The sequence below is a fragment of the Alosa alosa genome, chromosome 14 (assembly GCF_017589495.1).
Source record: "Alosa alosa isolate M-15738 ecotype Scorff River chromosome 14, AALO_Geno_1.1, whole genome shotgun sequence".
NCBI lineage: Eukaryota > Metazoa > Chordata > Actinopteri > Clupeiformes > Clupeidae > Alosa > Alosa alosa.
The window spans coordinates 25,516,538-25,537,452 of record NC_063202.1 but is presented as its reverse complement, the minus strand read 5'-3'; the positions used below and the strand labels follow the sequence as shown (position 1 = coordinate 25,537,452).

General features: G+C 40.7%; 1 protein-coding gene across 5 annotated transcripts in view; it reads left to right on the top strand.

The window, feature by feature from the left end:
- The window catches only part of dgkza (diacylglycerol kinase, zeta a), a 128,622-nt gene that overhangs the window by 43,000 nt on the left and 64,707 nt on the right, over window positions 1-20,915 (top strand). For 2 of the 5 annotated variants that reach the window (XM_048262634.1, XM_048262633.1), the window contains exons 1-6: window positions 3,261-3,360; window positions 15,793-16,801; window positions 19,071-19,179; window positions 19,451-19,546; window positions 20,248-20,325; window positions 20,451-20,522. In XM_048262634.1, the coding sequence (XP_048118591.1) occupies window positions 15,849-16,801; window positions 19,071-19,179; window positions 19,451-19,546; window positions 20,248-20,325; window positions 20,451-20,522 (1,308 nt within the window). In that variant the 5' untranslated portion in view covers window positions 3,261-3,360; window positions 15,793-15,848. Of the gene's footprint in view, window positions 1-3,260; window positions 3,361-15,792; window positions 16,802-19,070; window positions 19,180-19,450; window positions 19,547-20,247; window positions 20,326-20,450; window positions 20,523-20,915 lie in introns of those variants that run through there. The other 3 variants (XM_048262636.1, XM_048262637.1, XM_048262635.1) reach the window with 2 other exon arrangements.

The following is a 20,915-nucleotide window of genomic DNA, read 5'->3' as shown; positions in this document are numbered from 1 at the left end:
ACCCTTGAGTCCTTTTTTATTTTCTTCCTTCTTCTTCTTTATCATCTTATAATTACTAGATTATACTACACAGCAATTTGTCATGGAGCAAGACACATAACTTTTGCACAGATGTAATTGAGGCAGTGTCATCAGGTGCTGCTCTCCTCACAGTAAACCTTTGTTACTGTAGTTCACTTCCTCATATTCTCATGTTCGTTATTCCAGCGTGTGTTGTTCCTCTAAATCCTGTCTAACAAACTTAGTAGCATTAGTCATCCAAACACTTCCTGCTCCTGGTGGGCTCTCTTTTCTGGCACTAACACGTACACTGTAGCATATTTCCTATCCCAGACGGTCTCTTTCCTTCAGCTTTCCTTAGCTTTAATATTTTCACTGATCCATATTAGTACAAAGAGTAAAATATATTTGCAATGAATTGTACAATTGTGGACAGTTGTCTAAGGAAATATTGTCAAGGAATAATCAAGGATGGCAAGTGACAGCAGGTGGACCTCTTAATTCTGGAGTTGAATTAGCACAATAGTTAGTATAGTTGAGCAATACCAGCACACAGCTGTGATGCTAACACATGGTGAAATCTGGACAATCTATAGATTTCTGCTTGCTCCCCTCCTTTCTTCTCTCCTTCTGTCCTAAAACTGTTGTTTTTCTCTTCTGTCTCTATACAGTGGTGGAGATTTGTCTGCTGGTGTTTGCAGTTGTGCAGCTCTGTTAGTCTTCAAAACGCTGGGCCAATACTCTGTCACAACAGGCTCATAATTTGGCACCCGCTGGTGGGGAGAGTCTAGAAACGTGCTCAATGGTACTCCTTAGAGGGTATGGAGCCAGAGGGAAAACAGCAGGGTCTCTCTCTCTCTCTCTCTCTCTCTCTCTCTGCTGATATAGCAAGCAAGTGCAATGTGACAGTCATGCCGGGAGGGACATGTGGGTCACAGCCGGACATCAGCACCGTCTCGTTGCAAATTTTATCCTGTGGTGACAAGTAGAAGAGGACAGTTGGCCAGTTAAGGGGGCACAGGTGGCTCAGCAGCCAAGGAGATGATCCCTTCATTGCTACTGGCAAGTTAAGCGGCGGGGGTGTTGGGGTAGAGAAGAAGCGAGAGGAGATGTGTGGGTGTCGGGGAGCTTTCTCATACAAACCTTATGCTGACCCCTTGTCTCAATACATTACATCCACCATAGCTTAGTCCTTACCCCCCATCTTCAAAAAAGTAATTTTCTCTATTTTCTATTTCCCTGTTGACTCACAGCTATACCAAGTGCCCCACATACTTTCTGCCTCACAATCAGTGTGAGAGCCAAAGCCCCATATCTCCCAGCCTCATGCGAAGAGTGACTCATCCAGCCTCTTCCCCAACACTGCTCCCTTCCTCAAGATGGGACCTAAAAATAATCTCTCTTATTTGCCTGTGATATGTGTGACTGAATGCAAATCTTTGAAATGATGAAAGCCTGGTTTTCCGAAATCCTACCCCATGGGATGCTTATAGTGTCTGTAATTGACAAGTCATGCAGATTCTGAGTAAAGGCCTGAAGTGTTCATCAGTTCTTTATGACACCAAGTCATCGCTCAGGTTTTTCACAACCCCCAGACCCCACCACCAACACATTCACACATATACACACACACACACACACACCACACACACACACCATCTCAGTGCATGCAAGCAAAGTTTCATTTTCCGGTAAGCATGGCATTTCACTCCAAACCTCTGTGATGTGAAATGCTTGCTGTTAGTTATGTTGCTGGATTGCCTGTATGCAATGCTGCAGTGTAGTGTGTTACAGTATGTTTGCACTGGTATTTAGTACTAACAGTGACATTTTAAACACTTGACACACGTGGTAATTTAAGTATTTTGTGACACTATAAATACTATACCAAAGCAGGCCTGTTATTGATCCTCTTTTTGCACACATTATAATGGCCTTACCGACTGCAGCTTTCACATCACTTGTTGATGTGTCTTGTGGTTTTTGGCCCCTTCATCTCTTTTCTGGCACATTGGTTCTTCTGCATCATGTCAGACGGCCCCAATGTAGATTATGTGGTCGGCCCATCTTTTCATTGGCCTTTGGGACCGTGTGTGCAGCTCTTCGAGTGACTCACCTCGCCTTTCTAATGTCAGCAGAGCTGGTGAGAAGCTGAACTTGCAGAGGACAAGTGTGTGGTACAGAGGACAAGTGTGTCACTGCCACCCACACTGCTGCTGAGAAACCGATTTTTCTGTTTGTTGGAATAAGGAGGGGTCAGGGTGTCGAGTCAAACGTCAGGGGATGTCATTGTGGCCTAGAGGGCTCCTCTGTGTTAGCAGTGTCCTGGAACTTTTCCCCCACGCTGGCTCAGTGACCGGAGCTGGGCAGAAGTGACAATGTGCCCAAAGCCAAATAAGACATCCTCGAGTGTAGCTTGTGTTTGTTTGTGCATATGTGTGAGCAGCTTAAATATCGCCAAACATTCAAATGCATAAAATAATGATTTAGTCCAGACCTAGGTGGGGACCTACATTACATTCAATAGATTTTTTTAAAATACCGGTCATGGGACATTGTTTTTATTCACCAATTATTTCATAACTATATACGCTACTGCAATACACCGTCTTTCCATATTCAGTAATTTCTGCTACTCCTTTTATTTCTCATTATATTTGACCCTCTAAAGGAGTTGTTTGGAGATGTTGCTTCTGCTGTGGGCTCCTCCATCATCCTTTTGCCTTTTTGCCCTGGCCATCTTTGTAGGGGATGTTATGCACAATTTGTTTCTCCAACCAGCCGTTGCACTTGTACTGCACATGCACGTGTTTGCATGCTTGTATGTGGCACAACATGAAAAGTCAGTCGCTTAGCCTTGCTGTAGGGACACATCAGCCTCTGGTCTCTGACATGTATCACAATATCTTTGTTTATCTCAGTTAACTGACAATCATTTCTTGCTTCCAAGCTTGTTACAAGTTTTTCCACCAAATTGTATATGCAAATTTTAGAAAATACATAGACCAGACATGAAAGACACAGACTCCTCAGACAGTTTCATGCATGTAACTATTTGCATGTGAACAGTCTACACTGCATGGAGGAAGCGTGCAGCATTTCTGGGTTTATTTTAATGCTTACACTCCACCCTCCCTCCCGCGCTGTCTCTTGCTCCCTCTGCTTCGCCCCCTTTCTTTTTCTCATGCACACTGTTGCTCTCTCACTCTTTCCCCCTTCCCTTCAGACACTCCTACTTCAACAAGTCAGCCACGGCTCACTGGCTGTGACAGTTCCTCACCTAACCATAGCTACAGTCGTTTTCATCTCTGTTCAGCAAAGACTAATAACTCTGGATTACTCTTCATTGCTTCCTGTCAGGTTGTATACAAATCATTATAATTCTTTACTGTTAAGTTCTTGATGTGCATTTATAGAAGGACACAGTGCTATCTCTCTTGGTCTCTGGACACACAGTAGAGGGCTGAGCTGTTCATGCTTGCATGTGAGCAGCTTCACACTTATCTGTCAGAATGTATTGATGTAGCAATGTGATTGTGATGGTGATTGCAAGCTTTGCCAGAAGTGGTCGTGAAGCAAATGTTATTTTTTAGTACTGCCATTTCCGTATAATAGCTTATATCTCTAGCTTTGCTGTCACAATTGTTTTGAAACAATTGTGTTTAACCTCATGGTGGTTACAAAGTTAGGTGTGATTGCAGCTGTGGATGTTGTTCATAGCCATTCTACCTCAAACAGAAAGTGCTGACTTTTCTGCAGGGATAGTTTTGAGTAAAATATGTATTATTTTAGATGGATTATCTAATGTATAGCAACAATGTCTGATGGTCTCTCATGCTAAAGGAAAAAGGGTAAAGCCATTTGTAGGATCTTGGCTTTGGCCTGTAGTACTGGGATTATCACACTCAGTAGAGCTGTGACACGCTTATACAAGAAAAACCCCAAGAGCATACAAAATGTGGAGAGGAAGTAGGGGATCTAGATTTTTATATCCCCTGTTCATAAGGGTTCTCCAATGTTTTCTCAGTTAGCCTTTTAAACTTATAGTATATCAGATTAGTAAACAGAATGTGCCTTTGGAACATTGGATGAATGATTGTTTATAATAGGCAATGTAGATATTGCATGAAAGATCAGCCATTTCTTTCTACAACAGTCGAGAACCCTTTTGCAATTATGCAACACATAATGAAATCTGGAAACTGCTACCCTGATTAAAAAAACAATGCAACTGATCTCAGCTGGCATTCTGTCTATAATGGAGTGGAAGGGAAAACTTTTGGCTGGTTGTGTGCGTGTGTCCAAGGCAGTACAATAATTATAATGACGAACAATAAGGTGTGATGAAGCTGTCTGCTGGCTTTGTTTACTGTTGAGCAGCTTAATCATGCTGTTGTGTAAGGACAAAGTGTATATTTGTGGCATACCAAATTTTGAAGTTGTGACTAAAAGCTGCAGTTGGCAAGATTTTTTTGATCATATTCACTGAAACCGACACTATGCTCCGACAGAACAACATAAATCAGCGGGTTTTAGAAAAAAAAAACGCACTTCTACCTCCACCTAGAGCCTGTTATTTGTTTTGCAAAAATCCACAGCTCCCGGTTCTTCTGGTCCAATCAAAGCAGGGCTGTATGAGATCTGACTGTCAATCGCAGTCTGGTGCGCACTGACGAGCACGAACTCGATGAGAGGGTGCTCGTGGTAGTGGGTAAGGGGCAATGATAGTTTTGGCAAAGTCCCCTCAATCTGTCAGACTTGCCAACCGCAGCTTTAAGTCAAAATTGACTGAAATGTAAGAGGGTTGGCTTTCAACTGAAATACTTTCATTCTCTCAGTGAATACACTTCATATTAGTCCCCATACTAGAAATGATTGAATTACAGAAGTAAAATAAGCTTTATAATGCATTATGAGAGTTCAAGCTGTAGGGGCTTATGCAGTAACATTGTAATACTTTACTCATGACTATAGTATAGATTTATCTCAATCATTATAAGCCAGGTGAACACTTTGCAACTCCATATTTGTTCATAATGCTTTATGGATACTATGATTCATAGAAAGTGTTACAGAAATATGTAACTTTTTTTTAACCGTTTTCTTCACTGAGGGAACTTTAATTTTTGTTTACCTAGTGAAACTGAAACTATAAGTTCTGTGATAAACTGTTGCCATACTTTTTCACATCCAACATAAAATGACTATATAGAGTCAGATATGATATACCAAGCAGGTCTGTGAGGTCTAAATAGGCGTCTAATGGGAAATGGACATGCTCCCTGTTATTTACTGGCAGTCACATATACAAGCTCTGGAAAACAGGGCAGCAATCCAGGGAAAGTAATCAACGTCATTAACCCTGCCTGGTTGCATTGGAAAAATCTGCCCTTAACCACTGATCCCTGTTCAGGTTCCAACCACATCACTGCATATAGTCAGAAGGAATTCTCAGGTTTGGAATCTGTCTCCAGAACAGTGGATAGTAAGATACAGTCATCCTAGATTACCTTCGTTTTTGTTTGATATTGATAATTAACTCTGAACACCTAAAAGGTTATAAGATTTGTGTACACAATTCAGGACTAAAAGAAAGTCTGTACAAGTTTAACTTTAAGGATGGTATTTTGTATGAAAACAAAGCTTTTGTCATTTTACAAAGTATTTGAAGTAAGTGAAATGCCTTGGAATTATGCTGTTCTTGCATTGCTATTCCCTAATTTGTGCAGGGGAAATCTGCAACACCTCCTTGATCAAAATCACACTTTGATACCTCCCTTTTGGTTTCATCTCTCAGTAAGGAGATTTAGGGTCAAAGCAAAGCCATGGCTGTGTCATCAAACCTACTTAAGATCCTACTTAAGTGCTCAGCCTGACCTTTATTTTGAGACCAGTGGGAGCAAGAGTTTATGCTAGGTGAATGTATACTTGGAACTAGGAAATGTTTACAGAACAGAAAGGCAACCCAACTCATTGTCTTTCACCAAGTCTATTTAATTCCAAAGTCTGCTGTTCACTTAACATGTAAATATTTACTTGACTTATAATAAATGCTTTTTCCACAAATGAAGCCCATCTTAAATTACCTGTCTTGTTTTATCCATAGGACTCACCACTGGTATTATAAATACACTAAAGGCATTCATTTTCGATATACTTTAAAGGCCGTACTCAAATGAGACTAAAGTCCCAGTTTTGTATGCAAGCTGCCAGATTTATAGTTGAGTGACTTACTTTTTTTTAATAATATCCATACATTTATAATTTATACAGGCACTTCACATGATAATTATGTTTAGGGGGCTAGGGCATCATTGATGGCCCGATTAAACAGAAATACTGAGAAACCAAAGCAATATAGCTTTTCTCGAGATACTCTAGAGTAACAGTTGTTAAGGACAATCAAAAGATTGAGCTGATTGAGCACATGAAACATATTTTCAATTATTTTTAGATTTGCATTTTTTAAGTCAAGTAGGCCATTTATTTTTTAGCTGATATGAAGGTACCGTGTAAAGGTGCAGTCACCGATCATATGCGATTTTAAGGTCAAACATTTTTTGTCACATTCAGCAATCATTTACTCATGATCCACTAGCTGTCCATTCTGTGAGGTACACTGTAAAAAAACGCAGGCAGCCCAGGTTCCGAAAACTGGAAACAGACAAAGTGGGAGCAGCCTGTCCTCCACACAGAAATGACACACTGCATGAAGTTTCTCTAGGAATACTGACAGGAGGGGTGAGCTACCTCTCTGGTGTGTTTCGTTCATTTTTTGGTTAAAATATGAATAGGGCATACATAAAGTACCGCAATGTTATTTTGGACAAAAGAGTCTGCTAATGAATTTGAATATAAACATAAACATAAACGTGACTTCCTGCACCTACACGTTTTGTGAGGACACAGAAGAGGGTTGCAATTAGGTGATGCTATAAATAGTTAAACTATTAGTTAAACTTTAGAATTAGAATAGAAAATGATCCACACACCTTGCATTGACAAATCACAACACTAGCCTTCCAGATGTTCATGTTCCATCGCCTATACTGTGCAATGGTGCAACATTGTATTTAGTGATGTACAGCTGTGGGCTTGAATTTCCCCTGGGGATCAATAAAGTATCTATCTATCTATCTATCTATCTATCTATCTAAAACATCTAGTGTATATGTTCGTCGTAGATGAATGTGGGTGCCTGTAGGCCTAATAACTGACATTAGTTACATTATGTTATACTGTTAAACTATATCAATGATCAGCAAGTTTTCAATACATCACATAACCCGTCAGCTCTCAACAAAAAAACATTTGGTGGGGGGTAGGGGTGGACACAAAGCCGTCAGATGTCATGGAGGTGTACACTGTAGCCTACGCTAGTGCAGCACTAGCGACACATTGCAGAATAGAACGTCATCTAGTTTTTGTACAACTTGGACATTAACATAACATCTCACCACGAAAGAAAAGTAAACAGACACACACCGTGACTACAGCAACACTCAAAACAACTCAGAACTCCATGTATGCAACATGCAACAATGTTTGTGCCATTTAATTTTTTTTTTATGTACGCAACAAGCTCCACAACACCCTAGCAAAAACAAAGTGACACATGACACAAGTCTCTGTTACATCATAATTTCTCGAGTAGACACTTGTTTCCTGAACTTTAAATTGTCTTTTAATGTATGAATGGGGTTTCTACTCTGGGCTCTCAGTGTAATGTAGCCTATGTTTACAGTTTGCATACACTAGCGCTCTTTTGCTGACTTCTCCATTCCCATGCTCTACAAATCACCCCACGGGACACAAGATGTAACACAGACTTACCAGTTTGAACTCTCTGTGGAGATGGAGGTCATATTAGACTGAGACACTGCTGGGGTAACTTTGTCATCACTGATTCAGTGGATAGTGATACATCATCTGCTGAGTGCACTAGCTTGTAGATAGTGAACAGCAATACTTAAATAAATGTACATAAAGTCAGGGTCACTGACCTGAATTTCTTTCCGCCTGAATTAGTTCTTGTTCCTATTGCTGAGTGTGAAGTGATCTGAGTGTGAAGATGTTATTATTCAACTCTTCTGTATTAAAGGAGAATTCCGGTGTGATATTGACCTAAAGTGTATTGAAACATGATACCGAGTGTGAACGTATGTCTCATAGCCCATCTCGGCTTGTCCCCTGCACTCCAAAAAATCTCTGGCCAACTTTTCAATAGCCGATGCTACCAACAGCTTTTTAGATTCACGATTTTTTTAGATCAGATTACAAAAATAATTCAGTGGAAATGCATGGATTCCAGTTTCTTCCAGTAGCAGCAACTGGAATCCATACATTTCCACTGAATTATTTTTGAATCTGATCCCTTTATCATACCTGTTCATTCATACTCATTAAATCTGACTTATCGTGACTAAATTCAAGATGGCTGCAAACGCTAAACTCTGTGAAGATACTGTCTGTATAAATCGTCTTGTAAGTAAACTACCAGTGCTTTTCAAAGTTCTCAATATCTCGTTTTAAATGTCAGGGCCCCTCGGAAGTCTACCAATGAAGTGTGGAGATACATTGAGCCTCGTAAATGGGTGTAAAACAGTGATTTATTTGCATGGCTAGCCCGATGCCGAAGCACCACTATTGACAAAGCTGTTGGTAGCATCGGCTAACTAGCGCCAGATTTTGGAGTGCAGGGGACAAGCCGAGATGGGCTATGAGACATACGTTCACACTCGGTATCGTGTTTCAATACACTTTAGGTCAATATCACACCGGAATTCTCCTTTAAAGGAACACGCCAACATTTTGGGAAATGTTTCAATTATCATCAACAATGACAAGCCAGCTGGAACCTGCCACTCGTCTCTCCCTCTCGTGTGCAATGTATCATCTTTATGTAACATGCTGTTGGTTCATGTTGACATTGTAAACTTTCTCTAACGAGTGAAAAACAGTTTGCAGTAAAGCTACTATTTATTGGCTAAATGTTGGTCCCTCCTCTGTCTCTTGGTGCCCTGCGCCCAGTGTGTAATGCATGTGGTGGAAGCGGCAGCACTGATCAGGCAGCTTTTTTAAACTGAAACCTTTCGCCTACAAACTCCTCACGTTCCTCTCCATCTTCAGCTAACTCCATAGACAATAAAAAAAACAATCTTGCGGATTCAGTTACATGACATCAGCCCCCCACAAAGGAAATAGGTAGGCTAAACACAATGTGTTAACGCAATTAATTGCGTTAATATTTTGTAACGTGTTATGTATTTTAAAAAATTAACCCTCTTTGTCTATGCTCCCTGCTCTGGCTCCGTTCGTTCTTCTTCTTCCTTGTGTTTTTAGTAGACGCTCGGTTCATTTCCATGGTCTCTCGCGCTGGTTTCACTGCAAACTGCACGCAGCCAATGGGCGTATGAAACGTCATCATGTAGCATTACAGCACAGTGTTCATGGGAAATATACAGTAGGAAGTACTGCCAGGGTAATAAATGACCGAGAAAAGAGCCTTATGTATCATGCATGTAATGCATCATGCATCACCGGCCAAACTGGCTAGTAAGTTTTCATTAACACCCACCAAAATTAATTTTAACCCGCATTTGGCAGGTTAGCGGGTGTTAATTTAGAACACTGGTTGTGACTAATATAATTACAATGTGTACAAATTTCAATGTAAAATGCATCACAGCAATTTTCTAAGCATATACATGCTTGGAACTACATGCATATCAGGCAAAGCACTGCTGCTGCAGCTTTTCAGGAGCTGTGTGCAAATCACTCCGCCCAAGTAGCAGTGCTGTTCCTGAATGAGAATATAGTTCCAAGTTTGTATATGCTTAGAAAATCGCCTATTTGTAGTATATATGTTGTAACTATACAAGTCACAACATCTAAATGGGAAAATGTTGGATTTCTTTTGTCATTTTTGGGTGCTATAGGTAGACATTTTTTACGGTGCTATTGCTAGTCATTTTTTAGATTTATCGGCATCGGACAAAACGCACACTGCCCCTTGTGTTAATTAAATTACCAGCAGACCCAGAACTTTTGGAAGAGTCGGCTACAACAATATTGTTCCTGTGAGAAAACACCTGAAATTCTTATCTTTCAAAGTCCTAAATATTTAATTGGTTAGCTATGCAATGTTTCTGTTCATAGAGAAAGGAAATGCGAATACAACCATCAACTACTTTGGATATTGATAGCGATCCTAAAACCAGCTGTAGCCTAGGGTAGCCTACCAAAACAATCACCCGTTGGGTTAAATTATTATAGACCGTATTGATAAGCTTGTAAATAATTTATGATGATTTGGGCCAGATGTGTAGAACTATGTTGTGCAACCAGCAGGGTATTGAAATGAACTTACTGTAAATTACATAATGGCACATAGGAGACAATAGCATAACTATAACGGAGTGTCTATTTACACCCCTGGTAGGCCTACGAATAGCCTTGGCCACACAGCTGAGCTATTCACACCTGTGACATAACAACAAAAAGACGTTGCTCACGTGCAAAAAAACATGGCGGGCATTCGTTTTTTCGTCAGCAGAAAGTGAAGAATTCTGAAAGGTTTCGGCACTAATATCTGTTCAGATTAAGTTTTAGATTGAAAAGTTGTGTTTTATTTTCATACTCTTGGTTCAGTGAACACATACAACCGTCAGTTTGTTAGTTAACAGAAATTTCATGAATATGATGTTCAGGCCTATAAACTATAAGTTTACCCGCAAACACCATTTACTTGTGGAAGAGGATAGTGCAGTTGTCACAGACATGGGTTAACATGTGGGAGAGTGGGGTTCGATTCCCGTGTGATGCGTTTTGGCAGAGTGAGTGTGCATGTGTACCAACATGTCTGGAGAGAAGGCGCGCAATTTGAACAAGAAATCGGTTCTCAAACGGAAGTTTTGATTGCAATAATTAGCTATTTCATGCACCAGGGTGTAAATAGCATACAGTACCATAATACACCAGGGTACACATAGCATCCACTTCTAACTATACATTAATGCAAACAGCATGCCTTATTCAGAGTGTCTATTACACAACTGAACTATTAACACCCTGTTACGTAACAACAAAAAAACATGTTTCTTGTTTTTTATTATTATTATTACATTGTGTGATCAATATGCCAGAATAAATCACGGGGGTGCAAATAGCATACACTGATATTTGTACCAGACGGGGTATTACTAGAACACATTGCTGTGTGCACCGGGGTACGAATAGCATTCACTGATATTTGTACCAGACGGGGTACTAATAGGACACATTGCTGTGTGCACCAGGGTACGAATAGAATTAACTTCTAATTGAAACAGGGTACGAATAGCATACACTGCTAATTGTGCCAGGGGTGCAAATAGCCTTACCCTTACAATAAAGCACTCATCAGTAGTGCACCCCGCCCCACCCCAAAAAAAAAAATATATATATAGGCTATTAGACTGTAATGTCTATGGTCCAATGCCTAGGCTATAGAATGACTTGAAGATGAAGATACTATAACATTTCCAACTGGAGAAAGAGATCATAAGTGTAATTTTTTCTAAGACACAACTTGAGTTATTATTAGTGTTATATTTTATCCTGCAAATAGAAGAGAAAAACGACCAAATATCGGCAAAAAAAAATTGGCCATCGGCTGACCCGGAGTTGTAAAGATCGGTATCGGCATCGGCCTTAGAAAAACCCATATTGGTCGACCTCTACTGTAGCTATAGGCTAGTTGGATGCTCAATAAATTATGCTAACGGTGGGTGCTTCAGACTGAGTTACTACACACACGAGAAGGGTACAGTACGTATCATCTTATCTACTAACTCTGGGGGAGACAGTGAATAAGCCAATTTCTCAAAATGTTGGCGTGTTCCTTTAAATGTTGTGTAGACTTTGATGTCATCAGTGTCTATGCTATCTCCAATTAAATAAAACATACCTTAGATTTAGTTACTTTAGATAGACATTTTTTAATTTTCCATTCATCACAAATTTGAACTGAAATGCATGGAATGTCAAATTGTGGGTTCTTGGAAGAAGTGATCACAATAGCAACAATAGCAAAATATTTTAAAATTACCTTATCTCTCAGCCACTATTATGACTCATCACGTCTTCAGCATCTATAACCCCAACTCTTCCTTCAAATTCTTGGTTCTAGACTGGCTGAACTGCTATCGTCACCACCGACAGTAAGGCCTCAGTCATCAAGCTTACCTTCCTGTTGCCACAGTGATGACTTGCCAGGTGGGTTTCCTGGGCTTGAGGCAGTTATTATTTTTCATCCTGTGTTGGGCAGCATGGTCTCACTTTGACTTTGATCCATGATGAGCAGTGCAGCGAGAAGCCCGGAGGCAGCCACGGATGGCAAAGAAGATTGCCATAAACAGAACTGGCCTCTATAAATAGTGCATTGCCATGCTAGTCTCCCATCAGACCCTTCTAATCTCCTTTAACCCCTGACCCTCATTTTACTAAATAAGAGGTAGCTCAACCAAGTCATAGCCTTCAGTCAGTGTTGTGGTTCTCCCTTTTGGTGATACTTTTGTGATGGCTTGGCAGCAACAGCCAAGCATTCTGTTTAATTGTCTCTAAATCCTTTACCCTTCATTCTTTGGCAAACATTTGAAGGGCAATATATGCCTCTATTGCAGCCTTCCAACAGAATGTCAAGTAGTGTGTGGGTAAACACTGTCTGAAGAATTATTTACATTTGAAACATCTGGCTGGACAAGGGAGGATTCTTTCCAGTCATTCTGTCTGTATTTTGTCACCATGTTTTAGTTTGTGGAGGCCCTACATTTTCAGAAAGAATCCCCTCTGACATAACCGCATAGCATAACTATTACTGACCAAATGAGATGGAAATAACCTCATGTTTTGCATTCAGACAAGGGCCCACACAACATGGTGGGTCTTTGAAAACGTAAGCACGGTGAACTGAATAGGCCTACATCACATAGCCTAACAAAGAATTGACTTAATAAAATTTCACTTTTGCTTTGAGGATTGTTTATAAAGAGTCAAAACGTGCTTGAGGTGTGTAGATTCATAATTTAAAATGCACTGTTGAGAAAGAAAGTTTCAATGACCGCTGCTTCTCAAAATATCAATTTATCAATGGCAACGAAGCTGTAGACTGACAAGAAGAGTCTGACTTAGAGTCTCATCCTGAAAACAAGGAAATTTGTCATAAAAACAAGCACATTTGTCTGCCAGTGTTTTTATCTTAATAAGACAACTTAAAATAAGTCAAACCGAAGTCGACCTACAGGAAATGGGTTCAAATTGGCCTCACTTCTCTCGTTCGAAGTCTACAGGATGGCTGTGTCCATATCTTTTACGGTCGATGATTTAGGCAGACATTTGTCCTGTCCTTAGTTTCATCAGTTCTGTTATTTTGGTGTGATTTCTTAGTAGACGATTGGAAAAATAGGTTGATCTTAAATAAGCTTATTGTCATCTAAAAATAATATATATTATTTGTTTGGTCATGAAATTCATACTGGGATTTAAGGATAATATTTCTGAAGGTTACCGCCAAGATAGCGATGACTGTAAAACCTGATTACAGACTGTAAACTCTCATTCTCTCTCTCTCTCTCTCTCTCTCTCTCTCTCTCTCTCTCTCTCTCTCTCTCTCTCTCTCTCTCTCTCTCTCTCTCTCTGTTAATCTCCCTTTCTGTCTCTGATCCGTGGCCTTTTACTGTTGTAGCTGATACAGATATTATGTTAACTAATTCATAGGTCTGTGCAAAAGTAGCCTCTCATCGTACACTATTATTATTCAGAGGCCTAGTCCTGCTTGTTCTCTTCTCCTTCTCTTGTTCCCCCACCTTCGTCTACTGCTTGCTGACCATATTTCATTATTTCTACATTGTGCTCAGAACAGACTAAGTAATTATGAAGATCAAAGACATCATGGCAGGTTCGCTTCTTACTGAAGTCCTTGAAGTGTGTGTGTGTGTGTGTGTGTGTGTGTGTGTCTGTCTGTCTGTCTGTCTCTCTGGACACAGTCTCTCTCTCTGTCTGTCTCTCTCTCTCTCTCTCTGTCTCTCTCTCTGTGAAAGGATGACGTGCAGTACCATTATTTTGTGTGTCTGTCTGTATGTTAATGGTGGGTGACATTTTTTCCCCCTCTATATTTGTATAACGTATACTTGAAGGACTGGGTGAATGAGGAATTGGTACTTCCTCATAGTGTTTCCACTAGTTGCAGCCAACAATTACACTTCAGTTTATTGCCAAATCACCATCACTGTGTTCAGTATTTTGGCCAGTAAATTTGTTTACCAGTTATCTCCCTTTCCTTGTCATTTGTTGAATTTCATGTGTAGTGAAAGGCAATTTTGGTGTACTCTCCACTTTTTTAAAGTATATTTTTGGGCATTTTTGCCTTTATTTGGATAGGACAGTGAAGATTGACAAGAAGTGAGTGGGAGAGAGATTGATGGGGTGAGATCGGGATATGACCTGGGTTCAAATTCTCCATCTCTTTCTCTCTCTCTCTCTCTCTCTCTCTCTCTCTCTCTCTCTCTCTCTCTCTCTCTCTCTCTCTCTCTCTCTCTCTTTCTCTCTCTCTCTCTTCCTCCATCTCTTTCTTTCTCTCTCTCTCTCTCTCTCTCTCTGTCATTTCTAATAATAGAATTCTTTCTGATTTAAGGGTAACCATGGCTTAATATTGCCATTTTCCCCCCTGTACTTAATCTGCAGTTATGTAACCAACCTTTCTCTGACTAGACCATTGTTGTCTATTTCCTTTAATGTCTCATTGAAAAACCTTGTGTTTTTGGGGTGACTAAATCGCAGTCCAAAGCAAACGGTGCCCAGACCACAAAGGAAGCAGTGTACGCCCCTCAACTACAATTTTTCCACATCGCTCAGTTTTTCTGTATGTGCATGGCTATTTTTTTATTTTGTGCAGAGAGCAGGCCCTCTTTTAATTTGTATCCAGAGCGAGCACACTGAAATTGTATGCACACTTTGGCTTATATGCGTTTAAAGAAGTACTTCTACACTTCACGTTTCTCATAAACGTGGTATAAATAGACCTGCATTTGTTTGTGGCTTATATGACCTTTCTTAGCTTAGCTGTAGAAATGTCAGAGTAGCTGTTTCTGCAGATGTGGTAAAGTGTAAAACTGACATAGACTCATTTGCTTTCACTGTGTATGAAAATATGGTTCACCCACACAGAAATCCTCATAATATTCAGTCAGAAAACATCTTCTAATTGCACATTATATTATAATCATGCATTCAAGTAAAGACCTTTCATCTTATTGAGAAGAGCAAAGATGCAAAGACATGCTACACATGGATTATGTGTTAATGTACCTAGTGTAGATATTGGCAGCACTTTCACTAGGACACTTACTTTACATTTGGATTAACCTCACAGGCCTGCACTTTTGGTATGTTCACTTATGCTCACTTAGACGAGAGGTGGACCAAGAGGTGGTGGATTAAATTAATTGTTTGTTCAGCTGTACTCCCATTCATGTGGTCTTTGCCATACAGTGGCATACAGTCACATTTGGTGGGTAATTCTAGTCCAGTTGAAGTAGTAGTAGTAGTAGTAGTAGTAGTAGTAGTAGTACTATGACCTTAATCTCCACTTAATGCCAAAAGGTTCTTATTTTTGCCTTGTTCCCGTGAGGTGCCATTCAGCCTCTACGGTTACACAATGTTGTGTTCATGAGATCAAAAGAGAAGCACTATCCTCATCAAAGTTAGAGCCTTTTGATTGCTAAATTATGCTGATGGACATCTTTGCACCCACAGCTACTTCTGAGGAAAAGTGAAATCCACATAAATCTTTCCACCCTGTGGCTGTCAGCATGGACATGTTTTTCCGACGGCACTTCCGCCGGAAGTTGGATCCATGCCGGTGTCACAGGCCCAGTGTTGCCGTGCCTGCCAGTAAAGCCCGCCGGCGCTCAAGTGTGGGTTTGGCCAGCGCTGGCTTGACTCACCGCCGTAGGTCAAGCTTGGGCCTTCCGGGGCGTGGGGCTATTATGGGCCACCACAGGCCCTCTCCACCCCAGGCCTCTGGTGGGAAGATGTTACGGAGGCAGCATATGGCCCGCAGGCGCTCCAGCACTACCACCACCACCTGCCTCACCCCACGCTTCTCTGTGCGCCGCCGGCGTGCTGCTAAGCTACGCACCATTGACACCCACCTATTAGGGCCCTCCATGCTTCTGGCCAGTCTGGTGCAGATGAGTGAAGAGAAGGAGGCCATCCAGTCAGTGGATGAGGCAGAGACGGAGGAAGGATTGGAGGATGATGCCTCTTCAGCCTCTGGCTTTGAATCTCTAGGTGGCAGCAGCAGTGACTTTGAGGAAGAGGCAGACACCTGCCTGGACAGGCAAACAGAGAGCACTTCGTGGAGGGACTGGGAACTTTTGCATGGCCTTGAGGCTACAGCAGCAGAGGGCATCCAGCCTCGACCCCTGATTCGTGCACCTCGCTGCCTGCGTCGCAACTCCTCTCACCTGTTACCAGCTGATGCTGTGTACCACACCAGGACATCATATGGCCTTTATGGACGATACCGCCGGTCTAGCCAGGCCTGTCAGCCCTCCTTCAGCCCTTACTCAGCTGGGCTCTGGCAGGGGAAGACAGGACTGGCAGCTGGGCCCCGGAACTCAGTGACTGGACGGAGGGGCTCTACATCCCTCCACGGGAACTGTTCAGCATGCTGGAGGCTCTCTGGCCGCAGAGAATCACTTAGTCACCTTCAGTGCACATACTATGACCCCAGTGTGGAAACATGGAGTGGGTTCCTCTCGTATGTAGACCCTTGTCCCACTCAACCATTAGCAACTGCTATTATCTGTGATGTATTTTGCATTCATTTTTTTAAAAACATTTTTAGGTAGAACATTTAAGAATGGGGGAGAAACAAACAACAGAACTACAAATTCAGTCCCATATGTAATTTTTGCACAGTTTTGTAAAGTACACATTAACTATAGGCCTGGGCGATAAAACAATTGGGATATGTATCGTGATAAACAGTTAATCAATAGTAATGAATATTGATACCGGTTTTATTCAAAGACACTGCATTCAAATCAGCAGGAAAGTTCATAAGAGTTCATACAGTATACAAACTTTGGATGCATGAAAAAACCTAAAGTGCTCTCTCTCACTGGCAACGAGTGACACACAAATACAAAATTTTAACAGTAGCCTATGCACCGACATGATCTACAACATGAAGATTTAATTAATCTTGGAGTGAGAATGAATGTTGGTAATGAGAGTGGATGTGAAGGCAGTTGTTAACGTAGCAAGTGTTCTCTAAACTGCTGTTTTTTTAAGTTAGGTATGCAGATAATATCATTCAAACACCACCACAATATCTATTGCCACCACTACTCATTTATTATCTACCACAGCTTTTGTGTCTTAAACAGAGTTACTGATGTTACAATCAGTCATGAAAACTATGTACCTGCCTGGTAACTTTATTTATTGTTTATTTCATCTATTGGCCACTTTGGTTGTTAGGTTGTTAAAATATTATTAATAATTATCTATATCAGCTGATATGAATCATTTTATTGTGACACGTTTCAGCCACATTGCCCAGGCCTGTTAAGCAACAAACATGATGGACACCTTTGAAGTGAGAGCAGGGAAAGTGTCAGGAGTAGCGTAGAAACTGATACCTTGTGAGACGTTCAAGTCTGTTGGTAGCTCCATAGATGTGATTTTGCATTTTTAATGAAAAGCCTGTTCAATCCATTAAAGGTGCAAAACACTGAACAATGTGTAACTTCAGGAGGACTGGAATCTAGATGACTTAATTCTCCATGTTATCTCCATGTATTTTTGACCTGGTTTCTCAAGCTCAAGTTGCAAAGGTGCCAGATTGTCTTCGGGTTGGTTTGCAACCAAATACGTACAGTATGAATTTGGTCTTTCAGAGACTCAAAGGACATAATGAAAGGTTGTAACTTGAACTAGGTGTGCAGATATATTTTGTTGCACCAGGTTAAACACTATTGTCTAGCGCACTAATTTCTTAAGATCAGAGGGCTTAACTGATTTTCTCTCTATCTTTCTCCCTTACTCTGTTTCTCATTTTCACTCTCTATCTCACAAATCTATCTCTTTCCATGTAGTTTCTTTTTATTATTCTCTCATCCTTTCTATTTTTTACTTTTCCTCTCCTTACTTTTGCTTGCTTCTTTAATCTTCTTCTTTGCATCCTCCCCTGTTTCCTTGCTCAGTACATGCAGGTGAGCTTAGAGGCGCTGTACTGCTTGGGGCTATAGCTTTTTGAGTGAAGCGCTGTGAGTAGAATGCCTAGTGACACTGATTATCGCTCATATATCTGTGGCCATGGACATTTTGGGGGAAAAGATGGAGCTTGAACTTCCATACAGATAGGAATTTACAGAATAGCAAACCTTTTCACAGCCAATTTGAAAGATCAAGGAAAGGAATGTGTTGTGAGGATAAGGGATGTACAATGCGCAGATTGAAATGTGAAGGAATATCTTTTTCATTATATCTCACATTTCGTGTCCCACCACTCCTGTCTTGATATACTGTAAAGACTTCTTATGCAGCAAACATCTCTTGTCAGTCCTCAAAGAGTAATGAATTTGCCTCCAACATTTTTTTCATTTGTAGCAAATTTAGTCTGGGGATTTTATGTGGAACTGGGCCCTATTTTAGTTTGTATGTCCTTTGCTCCCAAGTGGAAGGTTAATTTTTGCACACAAACCCTCGCAACAGAAACTGGCAGATCAAACTAGTCAAATTGCTTTTGATGTTTTCCCACAAACTTATGAAAATTATACAAACTTGATGGTTGACTTAAGATATAGTTTCTTTCTACTTATATTGGTCAATTAACCATGCAACTAACTTCTTCAATTTAAGGCATAGTTGATTAAATTACTGAATGGTGTTTGTTATTTTAATTTGTTTTGTTTCATTACCACACCATTTACTAAACAAACATTTAGCTGTCTTATCTGCACATTGTTGAAACCTTATTTTGAATTTATCACATGGATGTGTCCAATGTCTCTGTGTCACAGGAAAGCCATTGCTAAATCAGGTCTGCAGCATCTGTCTACCCAGCCCTGTGCCTCTGCCTTGGCCAAGTGTGAGCTGGACCGAGAGATCCGTTCTAGTGTTGACTGGAGTGTAAGTACTTGATGTCCAGTGCATCTATCTGTGCTTAACTGGTCAGGCAGAACTATTGATTTTGTTAGGATATAGGGTGAGTATCCAGGTAATTATGTCATCAATAGTGATTTTAAATATGGAAAACGTAATGCGCTGTCAGATCTGCACCATAAAAGTCAGCATTAGATGTTGGCTGACATACTGTAAGTTATATTGAGGCTATGTTGTATCTCTTCTGTAGCTGGTAAATTAGAATGGTTGGGTTCAGGTTGTCTGATGTTTCCTGTAGGAGAATGCTGTGTATGGAGAGCACATCTGGTTTGAGACCAATGTCTCTGGGGACTTCTGTTATGTTGGAGAGCAGCACTGCCTTGCCAAGACACTGGTGAGTGTACATGTGTGACTTCTAATGTATGTTTGTCTGTCTGCGTGTGTGTGTCTGTGTGTCCCGTTATTACCCAAGTTAATCATACTGCCACCAAATTTAGATTGGTAGTGCATTGTTCAAGTCGATGCACAAGATTCAAGATTAGATTCAACTTTTTGTCATTGTACAAGCAAGAGTACAAGTACAGAGACAACGAAATGCAGTTAGAGATACAAAGAAAGGAAGAGGGGATTAGTCAAGTGTTAAGGAAAGAAGATCATGATAAAATAGCTGTTTGGGAAAAGGTGAGAACAGGGGAGTGGAAGAGTGAAGTGGGAAATGAAATGAAGAGTATAAAATGGGTTGGTGTAGCAAAAGGACAGGCCTGACCAAGCCAAACTGAGATTCCCGCTTTTCCCATTTTGAAAATGAAACGATCTGGTAATTTTTTTTGGTAATTTTTTTTCTGTTTGTTTTTTCATTTGTCTACGTTGTTTGGTAGTCATAAAGAGAAGTCTGCCATCTTTTGGAGGAAATGACACGAGGCATGATCATGGCAAGATTCAGAATATGGCACATGCATGAAGCTTAAAGCTAGTGACCCAACATATTATAATTTACTGTACCTGCAAGCTATAAACCCTTTTCAGCAGAATGGAGCTGCCAGAACAGATAGTGAAAATGCTATTTTTATCCCTCTTCCTCTTTCTCTCCCACAGCAAAAATCTGTCATGCGGAAAAAATGTGCAGCCTGTAAGATAGTGGTTCATACCATCTGCATCGAGCAGCTGGAGAAGGTAACTGACCTGCTTTATTTTCACAAGCTAGAAAATATACTGAAGGAACTAGAACCCAGAGGCATAGAATGCACTGGTGTTCTGTTCCACCCAAGCTGTCACTCACCTTGCTGTTCCATCTTCAGTTGTCACAAACAGAGGCCCAACTGCAGGGTCAGTGGCTGGATAAGCTGCCCCACAAAGACCAAGCTTTCCGAGTGAGACCTTCATCATAACATCATGCCCTTCCCAATCCACAGTCCTAGCTGTCTATTTGGGATAAGAATCTGTGCTCTGATCATAGGAGAGACCTCGGGGGAATTTTCTGGCTTGTCACTAGCATGCATTTGACCATGAATGTTTACATTCATGATATGGGTGTTCTTTCAGGCATTTAATTTTCTTGAGATCTTTAGCCTTTGATCTTGGTCAACTTCGCAAATTATTGTTGGGTTTTCTCAAGAACATGGCAAACAGTTTAAGTGTGTTTTGCAATTACTGTATAACATTGGGCCTAATTGCCAGAGAATTTCCTTCGGGTTCCCTCATTCAGTTGCCTCTCTTCTCATCTCTCTTACTTTCTCGACCTTTATTGGCTTTGATTAGCACTT